We start from the raw sequence: 18,928 nt of genomic DNA on the forward strand, positions 1-18,928 counted from the left end.
TACCTTCACCTTGACTGCCATAGTACTGTTTTCTTCCACATCACTTAAGATTATAGATTAGAGAAGGACCAAGATCTATCTATACAAAAATCAACCAAATTATTTGGTTCTGGGAGTCCCATTTTCTGAAGTCTCTCCCATTTAATTGCAACATTTCTATTTTGTGAGATGCATGACTCTGTTTTATACTCCTCTTTGAGAAGAAGAATGAAAAAGGCAACTCATCTTTCATCTTGCGGTTTTTCTGTTCTGTGTGGGGTTCTACTACTGCAATGCAGTTGAAGATACTGCAGAGGGATATTTAAATTTAAGCCAAAAAAATCCCCTAATTAAAGTGAAGAAAAAATTATGAATGCATTTCTATTTTTAGTATTCATGAAAGTTGCCTTTGCAGAACCTTTGGGCTTAAATTAATAGACATTCCATTTTTAATTGGAGCATTTTGTGGCATGCAATGGTTTATAATAAAGAGTGAGTTAGTTAGGCATTTATTTGAAAACTAAAACATTCAGGGAAGCCAGTGTGGGGTTTTGGATATAATATCGACTTCATAGATAAAAAGGACAGGGGAGGGAGGCAGATGAGCCACAGACAAGTGACACTATTGGACATCTTAGCTGTGCCTTCTGGATGCTATCCTTAAGCAACCAGGGCAAGATAAAGATATCACAAAACATGCCAAAAAATGAATTCAAAATAATAATTTTTCAACCTGCAATCTGTATGTTCATATGTGAGTCAGGAGTTACAGAATCTCTCAAGAGTTTTGCTTTCCTTACACCCACTCCCATAGATGAGCTTCAAGGTTGTTCTATTTGTGCTCTTTGCTGCTACTCACATTAGGCATGGGCTAAAATAAATAGGGATTTGCTGCCCACGGAATAATGTCAGCTAGATGAGGGGGGTTTTTGTGGCATCCAGCAAAAATAACGAGGGAAAAGGGAAAGCCGTGGAACATACTGTGGTAGCCAGTGCTTGATGGACAGCCTCCTGCTGCTCGGCAGGAACACAACTCCCTTGGGCAGTGCTGGCAGATCAGGTCCTCTTCTGAATCCAGGTGATTTCGATTCCAGAAAGCTAGTCTTTTTCCCATTATGCCAGATTACCATGCTAGATTCTGTTTAAGGGAAGAGGAAAGGAACATTTGAGTTTGCAAGACTTGTCATGTGTTTTCAAGTCACTGCTGCACAGCAACCACTGTCCTTACTGCTGCTTAATCATACCACCCTAAAAACTGCTAAATCAGTTAAAAAATTCAAATATCAGGAGATTGGGCTTGTGTTTTCTGTGTGAGAGTGTCTGCTTAGAAAAACTGGATTGATTTTTTTCAGAAAGCAAATGACTTGTCACAAAGCAGTGCTTTGTTCCTATGCTGGATGTTATCTTGAGCCATGATATGGCAGGCTGTTGCTTCACATTTCATGTGCTGCGTAACTTCCCTCCCAAATGCCAGAGCCATCAGAGAACTATTATTGCCTCCTGTACATGGTGGCAATCATAATTACTGCATCAAACTTAGAATAAATACACAGCTAATCAAATATGGTGATGAGAAGTAGAATAATAGGCAGACTAGTAGAACTATGGTAAAAATGTTTGCTGGGTAAAGCTTTCCTGGCATGTTGCTTGAAGCGAAAGTGAAGTCCACCTCTTCCAAACACTGTATTCACGTCAGGTTCAGTCTTGTTTTGTTTAGAGAGCATCTCCATCAGTCTGAATTACATTTTTCCTCAAATGATTTGCTGCAGATTAAATTATCCTTTCAGTTGGGATGGGGCAATAGAAGGAAATATTCCCGCATTTCCCCCCCAGAGCAGGTGGTTAAAGCACACTTCTGACACTGCAGCAATGCAAAGTGTTGTTGTCTTTACCAAGCACAAGCATAGATTTGAATTGGATAACTGCAAAAATTGCTTATCAAGGTTGGAGATTACAGTTACCTCAGAAAGGATAAGATGTTTTACCAAACATTGAACTTTAGCATTAAAACAGTGAATACCTGGATCGTGGCATTGTAGAGTATGAAGAAGAATGCTTTATCTTTAATCTAGTCTAAACAGAGCCCACTTCCAAGTTTTACTAACTTTCATATTTTCTTAAAAATAGACTTTCGATATAACATCAGTAGTGCTAGAGTAGCTTATGTCTCCTGCCACAGAGAACACTGTCCCAGCTGTTTTCAGTCTTACAAAAACCTAATTAGACCGTGTTGATTTTGTCCGTGAAGTGGCAACAGAAACAGTTATACCACATCAGGAGCCACTTTGTTTCATTGTCCTTAATGCCAGTATTTGAAATCCAAGCAGAAGTATCCTGATGGTCCAATATGGAGAGTAATGAGGAATGAATATCTCAAGCCTAATGAGCTAATCTTCTAAATAAAAATGCTAAAGTGTTAGTTTTCATAGAGATGTAGTCCCCTACAATAGCACCAACTTCCCTAGTTTGAGGGAGGCTCTTTGTTATGGTCAAAGATTACTTAAGTTTCCTTTTTAAAAATTTTTTTCTTCCTTTTTCATAGCCATCCTTGTTAGTGCTATATTGTAAGCATATTTTGAAAGGAGAGAATAATCTCCTTTTCCCGTTTCCTTTTTTTAAAGTTTTTTTCTTTATTTTGAACTACACGATCATTTTAGAGATACCATCAGAATGACCTTTCCTTTCCTAACAACTCTACCAGAAGGACATCAAATTGGATGTTTCATTATTAGCCTCCTACCATTCAGACAATTGAGTGACTTTTTTTTTTTTTAATAATTCCAAGTTCAAGAGTTAAAACTTGGAAAATTATTAAAATCAGTCATGTTTAAAGAATGAGATAAATTTTAAATGCAAATTGATATGATAATGCTGGAACTTAGAGGTATAATTTATTCCAGAAATATGCAAAAAATGAATTTTAAGTATATATTATTGAAAAGTTCAAGTATTCTTGCAAACTTGAAATATATTATCTTTGTGGCATGCTCATATATGTATATATATATCTAAAAAAAATTATGTTGACTAAATGGTAACAAATGAGCCAGTGTTTACCATGGTAAGGAGTACATTGGGGACATAACCATTAGACATGGGTAATTTACTTTTAGCATTATCAGTTAGAAATACTGCAGTTGAGTGGAATATTTTATTACATGAAAACATCTGTAACCAATATATCCCTTGGGAGGCTTACGTGACCTGTGATCTGCTTTGAAAAAAATGTTTTGGTTTTATGAGGCTGCTCAAAAGAAGTATATGCAGCAGACTGTGTTCCAACATATCTGGAAGGGGCTCCCTCCTCTGTGCACCTCCTGGAAATTTCTGGGAGCTGCAGCAATGTGTCTGCGTTCCAGGCTGTAGTCTTCAAACTCACTTCATAACCTGTGACACTGAAAAAGACTTGGGAAATGTGTGCAGTCATACACTCTACCTTTAGTACTACTAAACTTATTAGTATATTATATGTATGTATATATAAAATATTCAATACTATTCTGTGCCACATAGTGTTTCCACACAGTAATCCTTGCTATGAGGTATCCTAAAACTATAGCTGTCATAGTAAGGTTCGATCAAAAAGCATGATGCAGACATCTGAAAGTATATTTATGTTCTATTAAAGTATCCTTAGTATATTTCTCAGGACTTGCCATGTACCTTTTCATGGCTGCTTTTTTCCCCCTCTCTCCTTCAGTGAAGCCAGAATATGTCATCCCAACTTAAATTTGCAAAGCAGTCGCCTATGTTCTAACCTTCATAGTGCTTTGGCAGGAAAACAAAGTACCCAGCTGCAGAGGACTGTCAGTCAAGGCCTGGGAACTTGGGGAGCCAGGAAGACAGAGGGCTAGACAGTCTGAACTTGACAGCCCATTAGGTACCTGACCTTCTGCTTAAATGACTATTGAATTCTTGAAGATGTGGATTAATACTTTCTTTTATTTTGGGAGTTCAGAAGTGAGATGGGCAGATAGGCGTGCCAATTAGAAAGGGCTTTGCCATGGAGTGCTGTGTGCCCTACAGTGCAAGGCTGTACTGCGAGTGGTGTCTTAGCATGCTATTTCTACAGAAAACTATTGAGGAAAAACTGCAACTTCTTTACAGAGGGGGAAAGCTGTCACACCCACCTAGGATCTCATTGTACTATAACACTGTAAGTGGAGGCAAAATTACTTGTTTCTAGTTACTTGGCTACTGCCTACACCCAGAAATCAAAACTGTCCAGTTTATGACCATAGGCATAACACAGGCATGTTCCAGACCATAATATGTCGAGAGGTTTTTTGGCATAGGGTACTAAAGTAATAGGTTTCATGCCAGTAAGACCACTGCGTTGCCCTTCTGTCATCACTTTCAGTTCACGCATGCTCCATGCAGCTCTGCAGACACAGGGGCCCCAACACAGCAGAATAGAGGGAATTTCTCAGCCAAAAAATCAAGTGATTTCAAAAAATCACTTGAAATACAGTGAGCTAGTGCTGCTTTTTAAAAAGTCTGCCTTGTATGGAGAACATTTAAGACTCAGTCTTACCCATTGAGTACTTTACCAGTGCAAAGGTAGAAAAAAACCTTTATAGGCATGTGAAACAGATCTCTTTTGTCTGTGGTGATAATACTGTGCCTGGGATTGGGCTGACTGTGAAACAAAGTGTAATTCATCCCCAAATTTCTATCTGTTTGAAAGAATGAAAAGTATGTGCTAACAGGTTGGTGGCAGTGCATATTGATTGCAGGCATAGAATTGGGAAGAGTGCAAAAGTTTTGACTCAACAAGGAGAGGTGCTGCAAGATCTTTCCCAGAATGGAAAATCTTTCACTTTCTGTGCCCCAAGAGGTAGATGAAAATGAGTCTTATGGTATTCTTTCCATGTATGAGACAGTCCCAGGCAAGGCAAGGCAGGCTTTGTGTGACACAGTTGGGTGAGCTTTGTTTGGAGGAAGTTGTATCGTTTATCATGGAGGAAGCCACATAATTTCTCATTCGTGACCAGAAAAGTTTTAGATATTCTGAAATCAGTGCATAGACAATATCTAGAAATGGGACAGCTTGTTTTGTCTAGCTTTTTGAGTCCAGTAATGTCAGGAGGTGGAAAGTTCAAGTCTAATGTTACTGGCTGCGCTCTCATTTTCTGCTGATAGGATATAGAGAAGGCTATGGGGAAAAGCACAAAAAAAGGGCAACAAGCCAAATGTAATGAGGAAGGAAAAGGTATGTTTTGTTTTGAGAGAGGCAGGTGAACCTCCTATTTGGAGCAGAAATGTGTTGCAAAGTTAGTGTTTACACAATGTGAAAATATCCCCATTGTTGCCTCACACCAAGGAGCTGATAACATGGGAAGCTCTTTGATCAAACACCTAGGTAATTTCTTAGCTCTCTGCCATAATTCAACATTTAAAAGGCAGGGAATGTTCTCCCACCACAGATACTTTTTTAATCTCTGACATTTCTTTGGAGAGATACTCTGAGTAATTTTGAAAATAAAAACAAATATGTACAAATGCAGCTTTTTCCTTGAAGTGGTGTAAAGGTTTCACTGGAGAGAAATCGTTAAGTAGGATGAAAGCAGAGTAGTGTCAGACCAGTGTCATGACAGCGATTGCTTGCTGATTCCCACCCACTCCATCCCAAATAATTGAGTTAAGGAATGTTATTAAATAGCACATACTAACTTTTTAGTTTTGCAGCAATTGATGATTTATGCTGTTCTTCCGTTGACATCATCTCATGTCACTGGAGTACATTTTAACAAGAGGTATGTAGTTCTGGTAATCCCCAGGAAATCTGCACACTGTTTACCAAAACCCACTGTTTTTTAAAGAAGAGTTGTGCTTTGCCAAGAGACTTGGAGCATGTCAGACTAGAAAAATGCTTCGTTTGATGCCTGAGAGGAAACAATGTGTCTGTGGACATAAAATCTTATGCCTTCATGGTAAAAACATAGAGGTAATTGGCTAAGCCATGGTGTTTTGCTTCCAGAAACAGGAGGGCAGTCAGGCCAGCCGCTTTCTTACTGAATCTTACTGGCAGATCAGCAGACAGAGGTTTCAAAAAAGCACCTAACTTCACACAGCTGATGACAGATCTTGCTGCTTACCTACAGCGAACAAGCTGAAGAGCCAGCTTTTCTTTTCTTTTCTCTGTTTTTTCATCCAGACAGTCAAAACTGTATTTTAGTTTGTTCTGAACCTGATATTGCAGGGGTATTTTTTTGTCCTGCAGGCTTTCCACTTAAAGAGTTTAGTGACTATAAACATGCAATGCTCTTTTTTACCTCTGCAACCCACTTGCATTAATCTACTTTTGTGCTACTTGGCACACGAGGTGAAACAAATGAAAAACTGTATTAATTATTCATCAACTAAAGTATCTCTTTCAGTGTTTCAGGTTTATAGATACCTTTGCATAAACTAATTGATTTTAATTATAATATTCCAAGTAGTTTTAATTAATAATTTAAATATAATTGTTTTGGTAAATTCTTAACCTTATTCTGAGCAGCTGGCACTGGAAAACAGAATTTGGCAGTGATTTAACTTCAGAAATATGGAGCTAGTTTTCTGCAGCTGTTATCAAATGAAATTAGTAACTTGAAGGTGTGGAATTTTTTTTTTTATGAAAGGCTAATCAAGTCCAAATTCAATTGCGTTCAAATCTAAGATAAAACATGAAAAAAAAGTGTGGAGTAGGGACAGAGAGTTTCCTAAGGCATTCACACCTTAATGTGGCTGAGTGAAGGAGGAGGAAGACGTTAGTGCCAAAGCAATCACATCTTTTATCTCAAGAACTATTTTCAGCAAGGTATGCTGATCTTATTTTCCATCCTCCCACGCTTTGGATAAGAGTTTCGGGAAACTTTATTCTTCCTTTGCTGGGTGTGGATCTAATAGAGATTTCAATACCAGGGCACTACCAACCTTTCAGGCAGACTAGTTGTTTGAGTCACTGCAGAAGAAATTAAGGTATGTCAGTTCAGATAGGAAGCTGATTTACTGTGTGATTTTTCAGAAAAATCTCTACTTCCTATGCTAGTGTTGCAGACTTTAACCACTGTTTGTGTGGACAGAAATATTGTTTGCCAAATACAGTTCTCCCATGGATGAGAGAGGCTTTTAACACTGTAGCACTATGAACAAGTGGGCTTGTGGTGGCAGAGCTTTATAGCCCTAAGGAGCAGAGCATGGGATGGAAACTGGGTGAGAGCAAATGCTTCCAGATGGGTGCAGCATCCTCCCACAGAGGTCCTACATTGGTGTGCTCAGTTTGCTGGCAGCACAGGCAGCTGCCAGCCCTGGCTGCAGCGAGCTCCTGTTTCTCTGTCCGTCTCCTGCTGCACATCTCTGTTCCTTATAATCCCTGCTGCCCTCCCAGCAAGTGGGGTCCATCCTGTCAGTAGCAACACAACATGCCATGTTGAGGATGAAGACAAGGACAAGTATGAGGCCGAGACGTCCTGATGTCACCACTGCCCTGCCAGCCTGTACCACAGCAACTGCCCCAAGATAGGGCATGAGGCACTTCCCAGCCTTACGTGGAGCCAGTTTCAGTGGCATTAATTACAGCTGTGGTTTGGATCACTTTGCTTGGCCATTAAAATCCATTCCACAACGAGTAGTATTGAAGTGAGCAAGGAATATTTGTGGTGGCTATGGATTTCCTCCAGGCCTACAGGAAGAGTAAATTAGTTACTGAAAACTTGACAGTTTGTCCTGAGCGCTTAACTCCTTCCTCTCTGGAAGCTGGCTTTTCAGAGGCAAGTGACTTTAAAAGGAAGTAATGTGCCTGATGCCTTTTTATTCCCCCACCCCCTCTTAACGGTAGAGCTGTAATTGCAAAACCAGCCAGAAGTGATTTGTTTGAAGAGGAAGTGTGGGAACTTCCTTTATAAATATTGCCTTTCCCTTCGTGTGGATCCAAACGTGGTTTCCTCTGCTGGCGGAAAAAAAAGTACTTGAACTGAACAACAAGCACTTTTTCCCGTAGCTCATGGCCCATGTAGGCATGAAAGAAAGCAGTTTTATTAAAAAAAAAAAAAAAGAAAAGAAAAAAGGAAAAAAAAAAACAACCAACCAAAGTAAAAAGGCAGGTTGCTGCTCAGGGAAGAACTGAAGTTGGCTGGACCATCGGGTCATCTGGTTTTTTGCCCAGCCGTTCCCTGTCAATGCCTGCAGATGGACGTCCTCTGCTCAGGAGTGTGGGGCAAGTTATGGTCCCGTGGAGGGGGCTGGGGGGGAATCAGTGTTTACAGAGCCTGTGATTACAGAACCCGCTGTGACTTGCTCTGCAAGATAGGGCAATATCAGCCCAAAGCCAGCTCCTATCACCATTTGGAATGGTTTCTTTTTTAAGAAAACCTCAACATCTTTCCTAGTGAAGTATCTTTCCTAGTGAAGTAGAAACAATAGCCTATACCCTTCCCCAGCCTAGAAATACCTTTGAATTCTTTGCAGAACAGGGGTTCACCTGCCAGAAAAGCAGCTACATCCAGGGAATTGTCTGTGCTCAGCAGTAGCAGGTAGGTTAAGCTCACAGGGAGGAAGCAAGTTTTAACCTGACAGGCTTAACCCTGCTATATTGTTGCTCTTTTTGAGGGTTGGTTTTGTGGGGTTTTTTTGTTGGTAGTGGTTTTTTGGTGTTTTTTTTTAAGTGCACAGTATTAGAGTGTGTGGGCTCCTTGGGTGTGCAGGCAGCCAGCTGGCCTGGCTTGCTAACACAAAAAGGTGCAGATGATGGGAGTCAAGGCGGGGGGTCCATTTCCCAGCTCTGAAGAATTCCAAATTGGGAAGACAGGTTACAGAGAAAGCAAGGGAGAGTGTGGAGGGAATCAGGCTGATTCTCTGAGAGGCACTGAAGATGAGAAGAGCCCTTCTGCCTGATTTGAAGGAGAGAAGTGTTCTTATATTGCTTATAATAAGGCAGAGAGTTGTCTTGTTCATTGGATTTGATGGGCAAATGAGAGATTCCTGGTATTATAACACTGGATTGATGTGATGCTTTCTGATCTGGCCAGCGAGAGGCACAATCAGGCCACTGTTTTACTAATAAGAGGTTTCTGATTTTTATACATTTCTCAGTGGGGAAGAAGAAATTTCACTCAAGCTTCAAACCAGGCTTTGTAGTGGTTCATTTTTGCACTTTTAGAAACAAACAAAAGAATAAAATTTGCAGCGCAATGGGCCATCCTGGGAAAAATCAGTCACAATCAAAGGACACACAAGAAACTTCACTGATCTTTCCACTTGGGCCTTGGTGAGGCTTGCCTGGCTCACCATGCTAGTAGTTCTCACAAACTCTCATACCTTGCTTCAGAGGACTGGACATCCCAGTGCAGGATGACAAAGGAGTGGGAAGTGAACTTTGGGTGATTTTTACTTTTTAAATAAAATCAAAAATAAAGCTCTCATCTTTTCACTTCCTCCTGCACTTTGTTCAATGTCATGCAAATGCATTTAAAGCCCTACAGCGCTCAGGATAAGCTCTCAATCCTTTTATGCCTTTCTCCTTGTTTTCTACACCATCTTTTGCTGCTATCTCCTTATGTCACTTATTCTCTCTCATTTATGCTGCATTCCCCATTTAATGATCTTTATTCCTTTTTACCTTCTTACAGTTAACATTTTTTTCCTCTCCTTTTTCACACTCCCACTGTCATGCCTGCTCCTTTTTCCAATAAAGCAGGCTGCATTCCATAATTCAGGGAGTAAACCTTCAAATTCTTGTGCAAGTACTCCCACTGACATGAAGAGACTGCAGGACTGGGTCCTAGCTTGGCAGATGTATGGGGAAAGGCAGTGGAGCCAATTTTAAAACAGTCTTAATTACTTTGGTGGTTTGTATTGCTTTGGTTGACTATTAAGATGCGTATTTCTAAGCTGAGGTGTGCAGCAGTGGCACTGTATAAATAAAGAATTTCAAGAACTTGGTATAAAAAACTTTATAGAGGTAATATATTACTTTCAGTCAGGGGAAATGGAGGGACACCTTAAAATCAGTTTTACTAGCACCCTGTGTTTAAAAAAAACCTTCTTTTTTTCTTTTTGTTTAACCTCCTGTGCAAGCCTGGGCATGTTTGAGGCTCCCAGGATCCAATTTCATGTAGTATCCTATTTCAAATCCAGGCCAGAGCAGATCGATCGAAAATCAGTGCTGTCAGAAATAAAACTGCCTGTGGAAAGCCTTCAATGACATGAAGATGAAAGGGGGAATGTAATGTAGCAGATACTGATTTTCTTTTTTGAGGTGTGAGGCTCTGAAGCAGTGTGTCCTTGAATGTTGCACCATTTACCTTGACTGAACAGTAACGGTTGTAGGACAATTTTGGTGAATTTTTGTGTTCTTCAGTTAGTAGTTAACAGCTGTGTTTTGTGAAGGGGGAGTGGTTGGTGTTGCTGGGGCTGTTTTAAGCCAAAGCAGAAGCTGTAGAATATCTTACAGCGAGCATACAGCTACCTGTAAGTCTGCACAACACCAGAATAACACAAGATTCCTATTAATTCTTGTCAGTGAAATACTTACTGGTATTTTGAAATGATTGAGCAACTTCAGTACTTTGAAAACTGCTGGTGAATGCAAACTAGTCGAACTGATGTGTTTATACTGGGTTTTAAGGTTTTTAAGATCAAACATAGATGGCAGTCTTCTTCATTTTCCTTTATAATTCTATGACTTCTCTTCCCTGGCCCACAGAGGCCAAAGGTTCAAAGTAAAAGAGGATTATCTTAGAATTGAGAACAGAGAGAAACAGTAATATTGTTTTAGGACTTTGAAGGAGCAGGAAAGTGAAGGAAAAACTAAACATGTGAGCTTTGGTTAATTTTGAATTCTGGGTAATTTAAAAATTTGACTATGCCAGTATTGTGTTGAATTCCTGGAAAACTATGAGTAAACTTTGTTCTGCTGTGTAGTGCTGGTCTGTCTCCTGTCACCTGCACTAGGTGATGCTTGTGACATGGTGAGCATCTTGCACTGGTGAGAGACCACTAGGTTACACAAATAGGTCCCTTGCACGGAGGCAGTGTGTCATGGAGGCAGTGTGTCATGGTGGCTGGACTTGGCCCCATTTGCTCTCAGAATAAGGGAGGAGGCTTCAGAAAAAAAAAGGTGGTGTCCTCACATTCTAAAAAAGTGCTGCCTAAAACCAGCCAAGAGAATAGCAGTAAGCCAAGTAGAGGAGAAAGAAAGTCAGTAAAAAAACTCTGGAGTTCATGTGCTAGAAGTGGACTCTAGTGTCTGTGGACAAGGAGGTGGAGAGGGCAGAATGGAGATGACCAAGAGCCACTTAAGCTAGAGAGTCACAGGTGAGGGAAGATACTGCATTGATGATATGTCGGTATGTAATAGCGTGACACTGAGTTAATTAGAGATGTAAATACACTGCAGTGTTTAATATATTAGGCTAGTATTTGGTATCACCCTAAAGTTTTTAATAGTAAATTCTATGTCCCGTTTCCATATGGACATGGTCTGCATGATGTAAAATCACCTTCCCAGCGCTGAAATATAAAGATCCATTCTCAAAATTAAGCTCAAAACCAGTATGTAGTTTTATCTTATGTGCTCCATCCTATCAAGGGCACTGTGCTTGTTAACTCAACAGCCGGATGAAAGTTCCTTGGGCATATAAAAGTCTATATGAAAACTGTCTGCTCCATATGTTACATATAGCTGAAGGCTCAGGGGAATAAGGTCTGTGTCTGGGAACCGGATAGTACAACATTCTATCCCTGACCCAGTGCCTGACCTTTCTAACAAACAAATAAAAGACTCCCTCAAAGAAATATGGTTCATGATCTGTTTTTAGCTCTAGAAACAAACATTAAAAAAGAAAGCACTCAGTGTGCTCCTACTTGCGCTTACAGCAGCATCAGCTTTAGGTGCCACAGAACAAGTGCCACACTTTGTAGTTTGCTGCTTTTAAAAGCCACTATTTCCCTGGCAGTCACAGTGCCAGGGTGGCACATTATCCACTTGCAAAATTTTGCTCTTGGACACAACCAATCAGCCTGAGTTTATAATCTTTTTGAAATTGTGGTATCTGAGACCTTGACCCTGAGAACAGAAGTGCAGCTGCCTGATGAGAGAGAGGGCACTTGCAGGGCACTTGTTCATAGTTGTCCTGTTTCTACTGGGTTATTGACCTCTCGTGATGGTCTTAACTGCATACAAGGTGGTCTTCATCCTTTCCTCCTAAAGGTGTATTTTGATCTGAAAGTCAGAAATTGTGTCATGTGGAAGGTGGGAGCAGTTAAGTGTGTTCACATTGCGACAGGGTAAGAACTAAGAGTAGTCTATTGTCAGTAATCCCCTGCTGTTCTCTGTGGGTTATGGAAGGGAGACGGAGTCCCTTCTGAAAAGCAGCTCGAGGAAGATTGATTCCTAATTCAGGAGGCAATCCATGGCAGGACTCTCTCTGTCAAGCCAATGAAGAGAGAAGAAACAGGAAGATTAGCCTTGTTAGACTGAAGGTAGCTTGTGTGAGCACCCCCCTACCCACTTGCTCTATTTGTGCTCATGGTTTCTGTCAGCTTTATAGAACAACTCCCCTATGACATCCAAGTACTTTTAGTTTCAGGTCAGTCTGCAACAGCCTCCAGCTATCAGAGGACCTGTGGCAGCAACGTGTACTGAAGTTCCTTCAGTTCAGGCAGTCCATTTTGACTGGCTGGCTGGCCGGCCAAACCCATACCATGGAAGACCAATTCCTCATGGTGTTCCAGTGTAAGATACTGAAAAAGTTGTGCAGGAGGGAGAAGGAAAAAAAAAAAAAAAAAAAAAGAAGCCTTGTGGCTGATGGTACCACCTGTGTCCATCTAAACTCATCCAAAGCAGTGTGCCGTTTTGAGTGGAGAAACCTGGAAAATCTGATGATTCAGTCTGAATACATAGGGAGATAATGAGAGAGATTTCTGGCTTACATCCCAAGCCTCTTATGAAAAAGGCTTCCTATTTTATAACACAGAAAATTGAATACAGTTTGGTAGCATCATTTTCTGGAACAACTGATTACCAACTACAGACTAAACTGCCCAGTGTACTCAGGTGAGAACTGGCACATAAGTAGTCCACTGACTCTGTACCAGTTCCTGGGTTATCATTGAGCCTCTTTTTCCAGTAAATAAATTTCTGATGTTTTTAACAAAGGATGCACCTTTATGATTGGGGGCATAGCTGGCTGAATACAACAGTCAGGGCTGACAGCATTCAATACATTTTCCAGGCTCAGCCAAATACTAACTTCCATTTACTTCAGTTCTTGCATCTGCAAATTTGGGAGGTGAACAAACTGTGCAAGACATGCCTAAATCAGTGTTCAGCAATGCTTGCAAAAATGCTACTAAGGAAAGAGGCAACATGGATATAAAAAGCGAACTTCTCATCATGATCCATTGTTTCCTTGCTGACTACTTCCACCTCCTTCCTTCTTGGTTGCTGTTGACACTATTATAATGGTTCACATCCCTTTGCCACTTCCTTTTACTTCTGAATTTTCTTTTCCTTTACATGCTTAATTTACACCAGATCTGTTTTTCCTGTTGTCAGTAAGATATCAAGAGAAATCTGCCCTTTCCCTTGGTCCTAAAGTCCAATTTTTTTGTCTGTTTGTCTCTTGGGTTGGCTGCTTTACTTACACTTCCCTCCTATGACCTTCCTCAGTTCCAGTCCAAGCCTGCACTCTTCAATTATGCTGTATCATGCAGCTGTGGTCTAAATATCTCACCCAGCTCTTCTCCCATATCCCTCATTTCACAATTTTGCTGATTATCCATGTACATCCGCTACCTGGTGAGTGCTCAGGTTCTCTCAAACAGATTTTCCCTGGGAAGAGATAAATATATGTAGTCTTAAGGAACATCTTCCCACAGAGATATAGGGTATGATCACAGGAAATGAAATCCCATGGAACATTATCAAAATAAACTTGGTTTAGTACTGTGGAGGAATGTGGAGGGAAAATAATGCTGCTGATGTTTGCGTCTTACTTCCAGGAGAAACCAATGTTGTGCAAGTCTCAAAGTCACATTCAGCTGATATGAGATGGCTTTGGAGAACAGGTGGTGGATTTTGCCAGGTGTTTGGGTCTCTCTCCCCTGGGAACTGCCATGCAGTGATCCTTTAGTGCATGTGTTGGCTTTTGCTGCAAACTATTTAATTGTGCATTGGATGCTTTGCTGAAAAGCAACTGGGAAATAACTGTGTAAGGAACAGGTTGAACCATTCAGCACTCCCTATGTCTATTGCCTGGGATATTTTTTTCGAGGACAGTTGTCATCTTCCCATTCATGTTGGACAATCTACATGAACCTTTTTTATCACTTTTTTGCATACACAATGATGTTAAAGAATGGTATTTTATTCTTCCCTAGAGGGACAGACACTGTTTCTCTTCCATTCTTAAATGTTAGATTGTGGGAAGTGCAGAGGACTCCATTGATAAGAGTATGTTCAAGCTCTAGCTAGAGGAGTACCAAATCATGCAATAATCCACCTGTAATGTCAGGCATTCTTTCTGGTAATATTCTTTCTGGTAATATATCAGTTGACTTCTCAGTTCTTCAGTAATTAGTTGTACATCTGAGCAACTGTCCATCTGATTTATTATCCAAGCAGCTATTGAAATGCAGAATATTGCTCCATTTAGCTTCAGGATTGAAAGTTACGGTGTGCTAAAGTTGTGTTTAAAAGGTAATAAAACTGACTGTATATAAACAAATTACAAGTTTATAGGACACTATAGATGATCTTAAATCTATATGTTAAAGCTCATAAATTTGATGTAATTGAGCGTAGCTTAATGCATATGAATATATTTGTAATTGTTACCTTCTTTTATTTAGAAAGAAGATTAAACACTGTCCTGGAAAATAACTTGATTGTAGTGAAGAACAGTTAGTGGAAAAGTGAATGTAAGTATTTCACAGCATGTGCCTATTATTTATGTTTGTAAACCATTGACATTGGTGATATTATAAATCATGCTAAATTGGCAGCATAATTTACCAAAAAGACCACTTTTAGTAGGGCAAGAATGCAGAATGTGATCAGTGGGCATATGTGTGTGAAGTATGGAATATCTATTGCATAGTTTTCAGTATGGAGTTGTAGGCTTATATATACCTAAATGCTTTCAATGGGACCACATGATATTAGTCACTTGCATGCTTATGAACTGTTCACAGGAGAAATGGCAACATGAAGTTGTCACTAAGTGCCCTTAAAAAGGAAAAAAACCCATTACTCCTATATAAATACCCACAGGGATTCTTAAATTCAGTAAGGTGGACATATTTTCCATTTCCAGAGGAATTTAGTCTAACTTGGAATAATGCAGCCAGTATATAGTATTTTTCAGTATACTTGCTCCAAAGATGTGAGATTACAGTAGAAAAAGATTGCACTGTGGATTGGCAATTCAATTTACAGTGAAATACAGCGGCTGCAAGTTCCAGGCTAAGTGCATCATTGCTCACTTGAGGTCACTTTTTCAAACCTGGAGTCAATAGTTCTCTAACAATAAGAGCTTTGGTTCATTTTCTAGAACCTTTTGAAACTGTTACTTTGCTGGTGAATGCTCCATTATTTTTCTCAAAGTAATTCCTTTCCCTAGCTTTATTTCATAATAAGGTGAACTCACTGTGTTCCTGCACATGTATATGTACGTACATATTTGTGCATGAAGCAAAACCATATCTCTGCAAGCTTATCCCAGGAGGTTTTGAGTGGCTCTGGTGTGCAGGGCAGTGATAGTCATGAATTTCTAGCTGCCATGGACTCATTCCAGTGTTTTTTCATATTACATTTTTCCCACGATCTCACCTTCCTTTTCCTAGAGCCTGACTGAGGAGTTTGGAAGCAGTCAACTAAGCCTTTCCAAATGCCAAATAAAGTATAGAATTAATGACTTAGATGTCAAAATAGGACATCAATCCTGTCTTAAATATCTAAAGCTGGGGTAGTTTTAATTTTAGCCTTTCAGCTCTTATAAACTTGTCTTCAGTAATTAGTGGCTGACCAATAGTACTGAAACAGTGAGATACTGCAGGAACTGCATACTGTATTGCAAAATTTTGTCTGGTTTATGCAGAGTTGTCTACTGATATAGGGTTGCTTGAAATGACGATCCTCAGATTTGACAACACTGTACCTAAGTTAAAGATTTCCAGACTAGGCTGTGCGTTGATTCTTTACATTACTGGTATGTGGCCTAGTTTGAAATGTATGTAGTCTTATAAGTTATAAAATCAAGTCCTTAAAACCTTCTGATGTGTATTGAACAAAATAATACAGGGTTTGAAGTAGTTTACTGGGACCAGTCACTCTAGTTGTTTCAGAGTCCTAAAAGTACATCTCAAATGACCTTGTTCACACCAGTGAAGAAAAATTTTTTGTCAGTTCCTTTCACATTTTCTCACCAACTTGATCTTCAACTTTTCTCCTGGGAAACTAGGGAAACTTGGGAAAGGTTATCTTCAGTTCCCATTTTTGTGAAATAAGTAGAATATTGGGGGTTGCTTGTTTGTAGTTTTTACGTGCCTGTTTAGGAGGAGAGCACCATTTGAGTATGGGTTGAACTCTAAAAAAATATCTGCCCAGTTAAAATGTCATTTCTTGTACGTATGTTAAAAGAAATAAAAGACATGAAGCAAAGCTACCTTTTAGGAAGCTGAGTAGTATAATATTGACAATAATGTGATTATCAGCTGATCTTGAAACTGGCAGAGGAATAAACACATCATGCTGCAAAGATGGATCCTAGCACTTTGTCCTTGATGTAAAAATAAATGTGATCTCCAGTATATGTTATTTTTCTGAGATTTTAACTTTGTGCATGTGTAGATTGAGCTCCAGAATGTAAACCTTCTTGATCTAGCTCTTGCAGCTATCTGACATTAAAATTAGAGATTTACCCTTCTATAAGTTCAATAATTTTCAAAAATTAATTGGCCTCATGTTGGCTGGAATTTTTGCAGTAATACAAAATTAACAAGTTTATGTGGACAGGAAAAAATACTTTTCCCTGTCTACTTTTAGTTTTATATCACAAAAGTGGCTATGGAGATATTCTCATACACAAAATCAGTAGAGCCAAAGAGAGGAAACAAAGCACCTGATGGGAACCGAGAGGAGCAGTGGCTTTATCTGCAGCCACTCACAAACTGGAGGTAGAGCCCTGAAACTGTGAAATCCAGCACCTCCTCTGACAATCATCCATTTTGATGTGGCACATCCAGAATTATTTATTTAAAATTTTTAAGTAAAAATTGAAAATTAATTTTGAAATTTGAGTTTGAATACATTATAATGGTTTGTTAGGATAGCTGGTAGGATTTTGGCTTTAGCTACCTATAAAGCCAGAAAGTGGAACAAACTTGCTCTTCCTCATTCTAACCCAATGAACTTCTGGACTGACCTTTCAAAAAGATGAAAGACAAAGCTAGGATGCTGGAAGAATCCAGTGAAATGTTGTTTTGCTGTGTTTCTTTTAACCTGATGAAGAGGAGAAAGGAAATGGAGAAAGTGAGGGGGTTTTCCCACTTAAAAAATAAGGAAAGGCTAGGAAACATGTAAAATGGACTGGAGGGGATGATAAACAGCCAATTGTGTTTGATTATAGTGATGATAAATCAAAATAATCTTGACGCAGTGACTGCAAGGAGTAGGAAGGGAGTGTGTACCTTAGGGAATCAGGAGCAGACACCATCAAGTAGAGCACAGGCAGGAAAGTGCACAGGATGAGGGGAAGAACACTCAGCCCTGATTAGATACCAAAATTAGGTTCTCACTGCACATCTTGTAATCTGCAATCCCAGGAACAAGTTCTTAATGTAGCGCTGAGTGTTTTGTTCACTGTTCTCAACAGTATTTCTTATGTAAAATGTGTGCACTGGCACCGTAAATAGCCTGGTTCAGACACCCTTGTGAAGGGTGAGGACCATGTCATGTCATGTGCTGTCACTAAGCTTTGCTGCCTGGTAGGCAGATTCCTTATGGAAGGTCTAAGGAGATGCTTTTTATATTTCTAGGATTATAAAATATTTTCTAAAAAACAGTGCCCATCTCAAAAATATCCACCTTAGTTTCAGGATCTAGTCAACTATTGTAAAAATAATTGCTGTTTATAAGAATTTGGCTCCTCTATTGTGAATGCTATAAATAATTCTCAGCAGTGTTTGGACAACATGGTAAATAAGGCATAGAGCCACACTCGATAATGAGGAGAAAAATAAATATTGAGAAGTTAGTAGTTCATTAAGTTATGTCTATGCTGTGCATGAAAAGAGACAGGGGAACAGGGGAAAAAATCTCCCATGATAGAGACTATCATGAAGGATTCATATAAGGAACTTTAATTCTAGATACGCAATCAATCAGTCTTTAGTCCTCAGAATCACCTCTAAGACACATCTGTAGATCCACAGGACTTAAGTCACCAAAACATTGGGTAGCATTTGTTCAGTATCTTTTGCATGCCTTGGGCAGCGAGCAAGAATGTGACATTGCAAAATGTCCCCGTAGAATTTCTGCTGCTGCTACTCTGAGACCCTAAAGGGCATTCAAAGGCAGTACACATGGTTTGCATCTGTTTTCCTGTATGTGCTTACTGGCATCTCTTCCAGTATCTGTGTCCCGTCTTTTTTCTTTCCCTTTGGTTCTGTCTTCCCTGTGTTGCCTGGCTAACATTAAGGAGAATACTGCAGCTCCAGAAGAGATGACATCTCTGCACTACCAGCTTGAGTAGCCTGTGACATCAGGTCAGGCTGTAACCAGCAGCAGTAGCAACCACAGGAAAGCCCTGCATAATGATCTCTGCAGGGTGTGCAGAGCAGCTTGTTTGGAGCCTTATTTATGTTGCTGTTTACTTATATGCTATCAAATACAATCTTTTATTTCCCTCTAATTTAAGTTTATGTTCACTGGGTCATGTAAAGGCCAAATGTCATGCCTTTGCTG

The 18,928-nt window shown here is 39.7% G+C and overlaps 1 protein-coding gene across 10 annotated transcripts in view; it reads left to right on the top strand.

Annotated features, from left to right (window-relative positions):
- The window catches only part of PLXNB2 (plexin B2), a 262,497-nt gene that overhangs the window by 128,865 nt on the left and 114,704 nt on the right, over positions 1 to 18,928 (top strand). For 8 of the 10 annotated variants that reach the window (XM_051795629.1, XM_051795621.1, XM_051795623.1 and 5 more), the window contains one exon: positions 14,815 to 14,883. The exons of the other annotated variants lie outside the window; for them this stretch is intronic. Coding sequence is in view for 7 of the 8 variants with exons in the window: in XM_051795621.1 (XP_051651581.1) it covers positions 14,882 to 14,883 (2 nt within the window). In the remaining variant the exon portion in view is untranslated. The remainder of the gene's footprint in view (positions 1 to 14,814; positions 14,884 to 18,928) is intronic. 10 annotated transcript variants of the gene reach the window in all.

Source organism: Manacus candei, unplaced genomic scaffold, assembly GCF_025592945.1.
Source record: "Manacus candei isolate 608988 ecotype Guabito, Panama unplaced genomic scaffold, ASM2559294v1 h1tg000043l, whole genome shotgun sequence".
Classification (NCBI taxonomy): Eukaryota; Metazoa; Chordata; class Aves; order Passeriformes; family Pipridae; genus Manacus; species Manacus candei.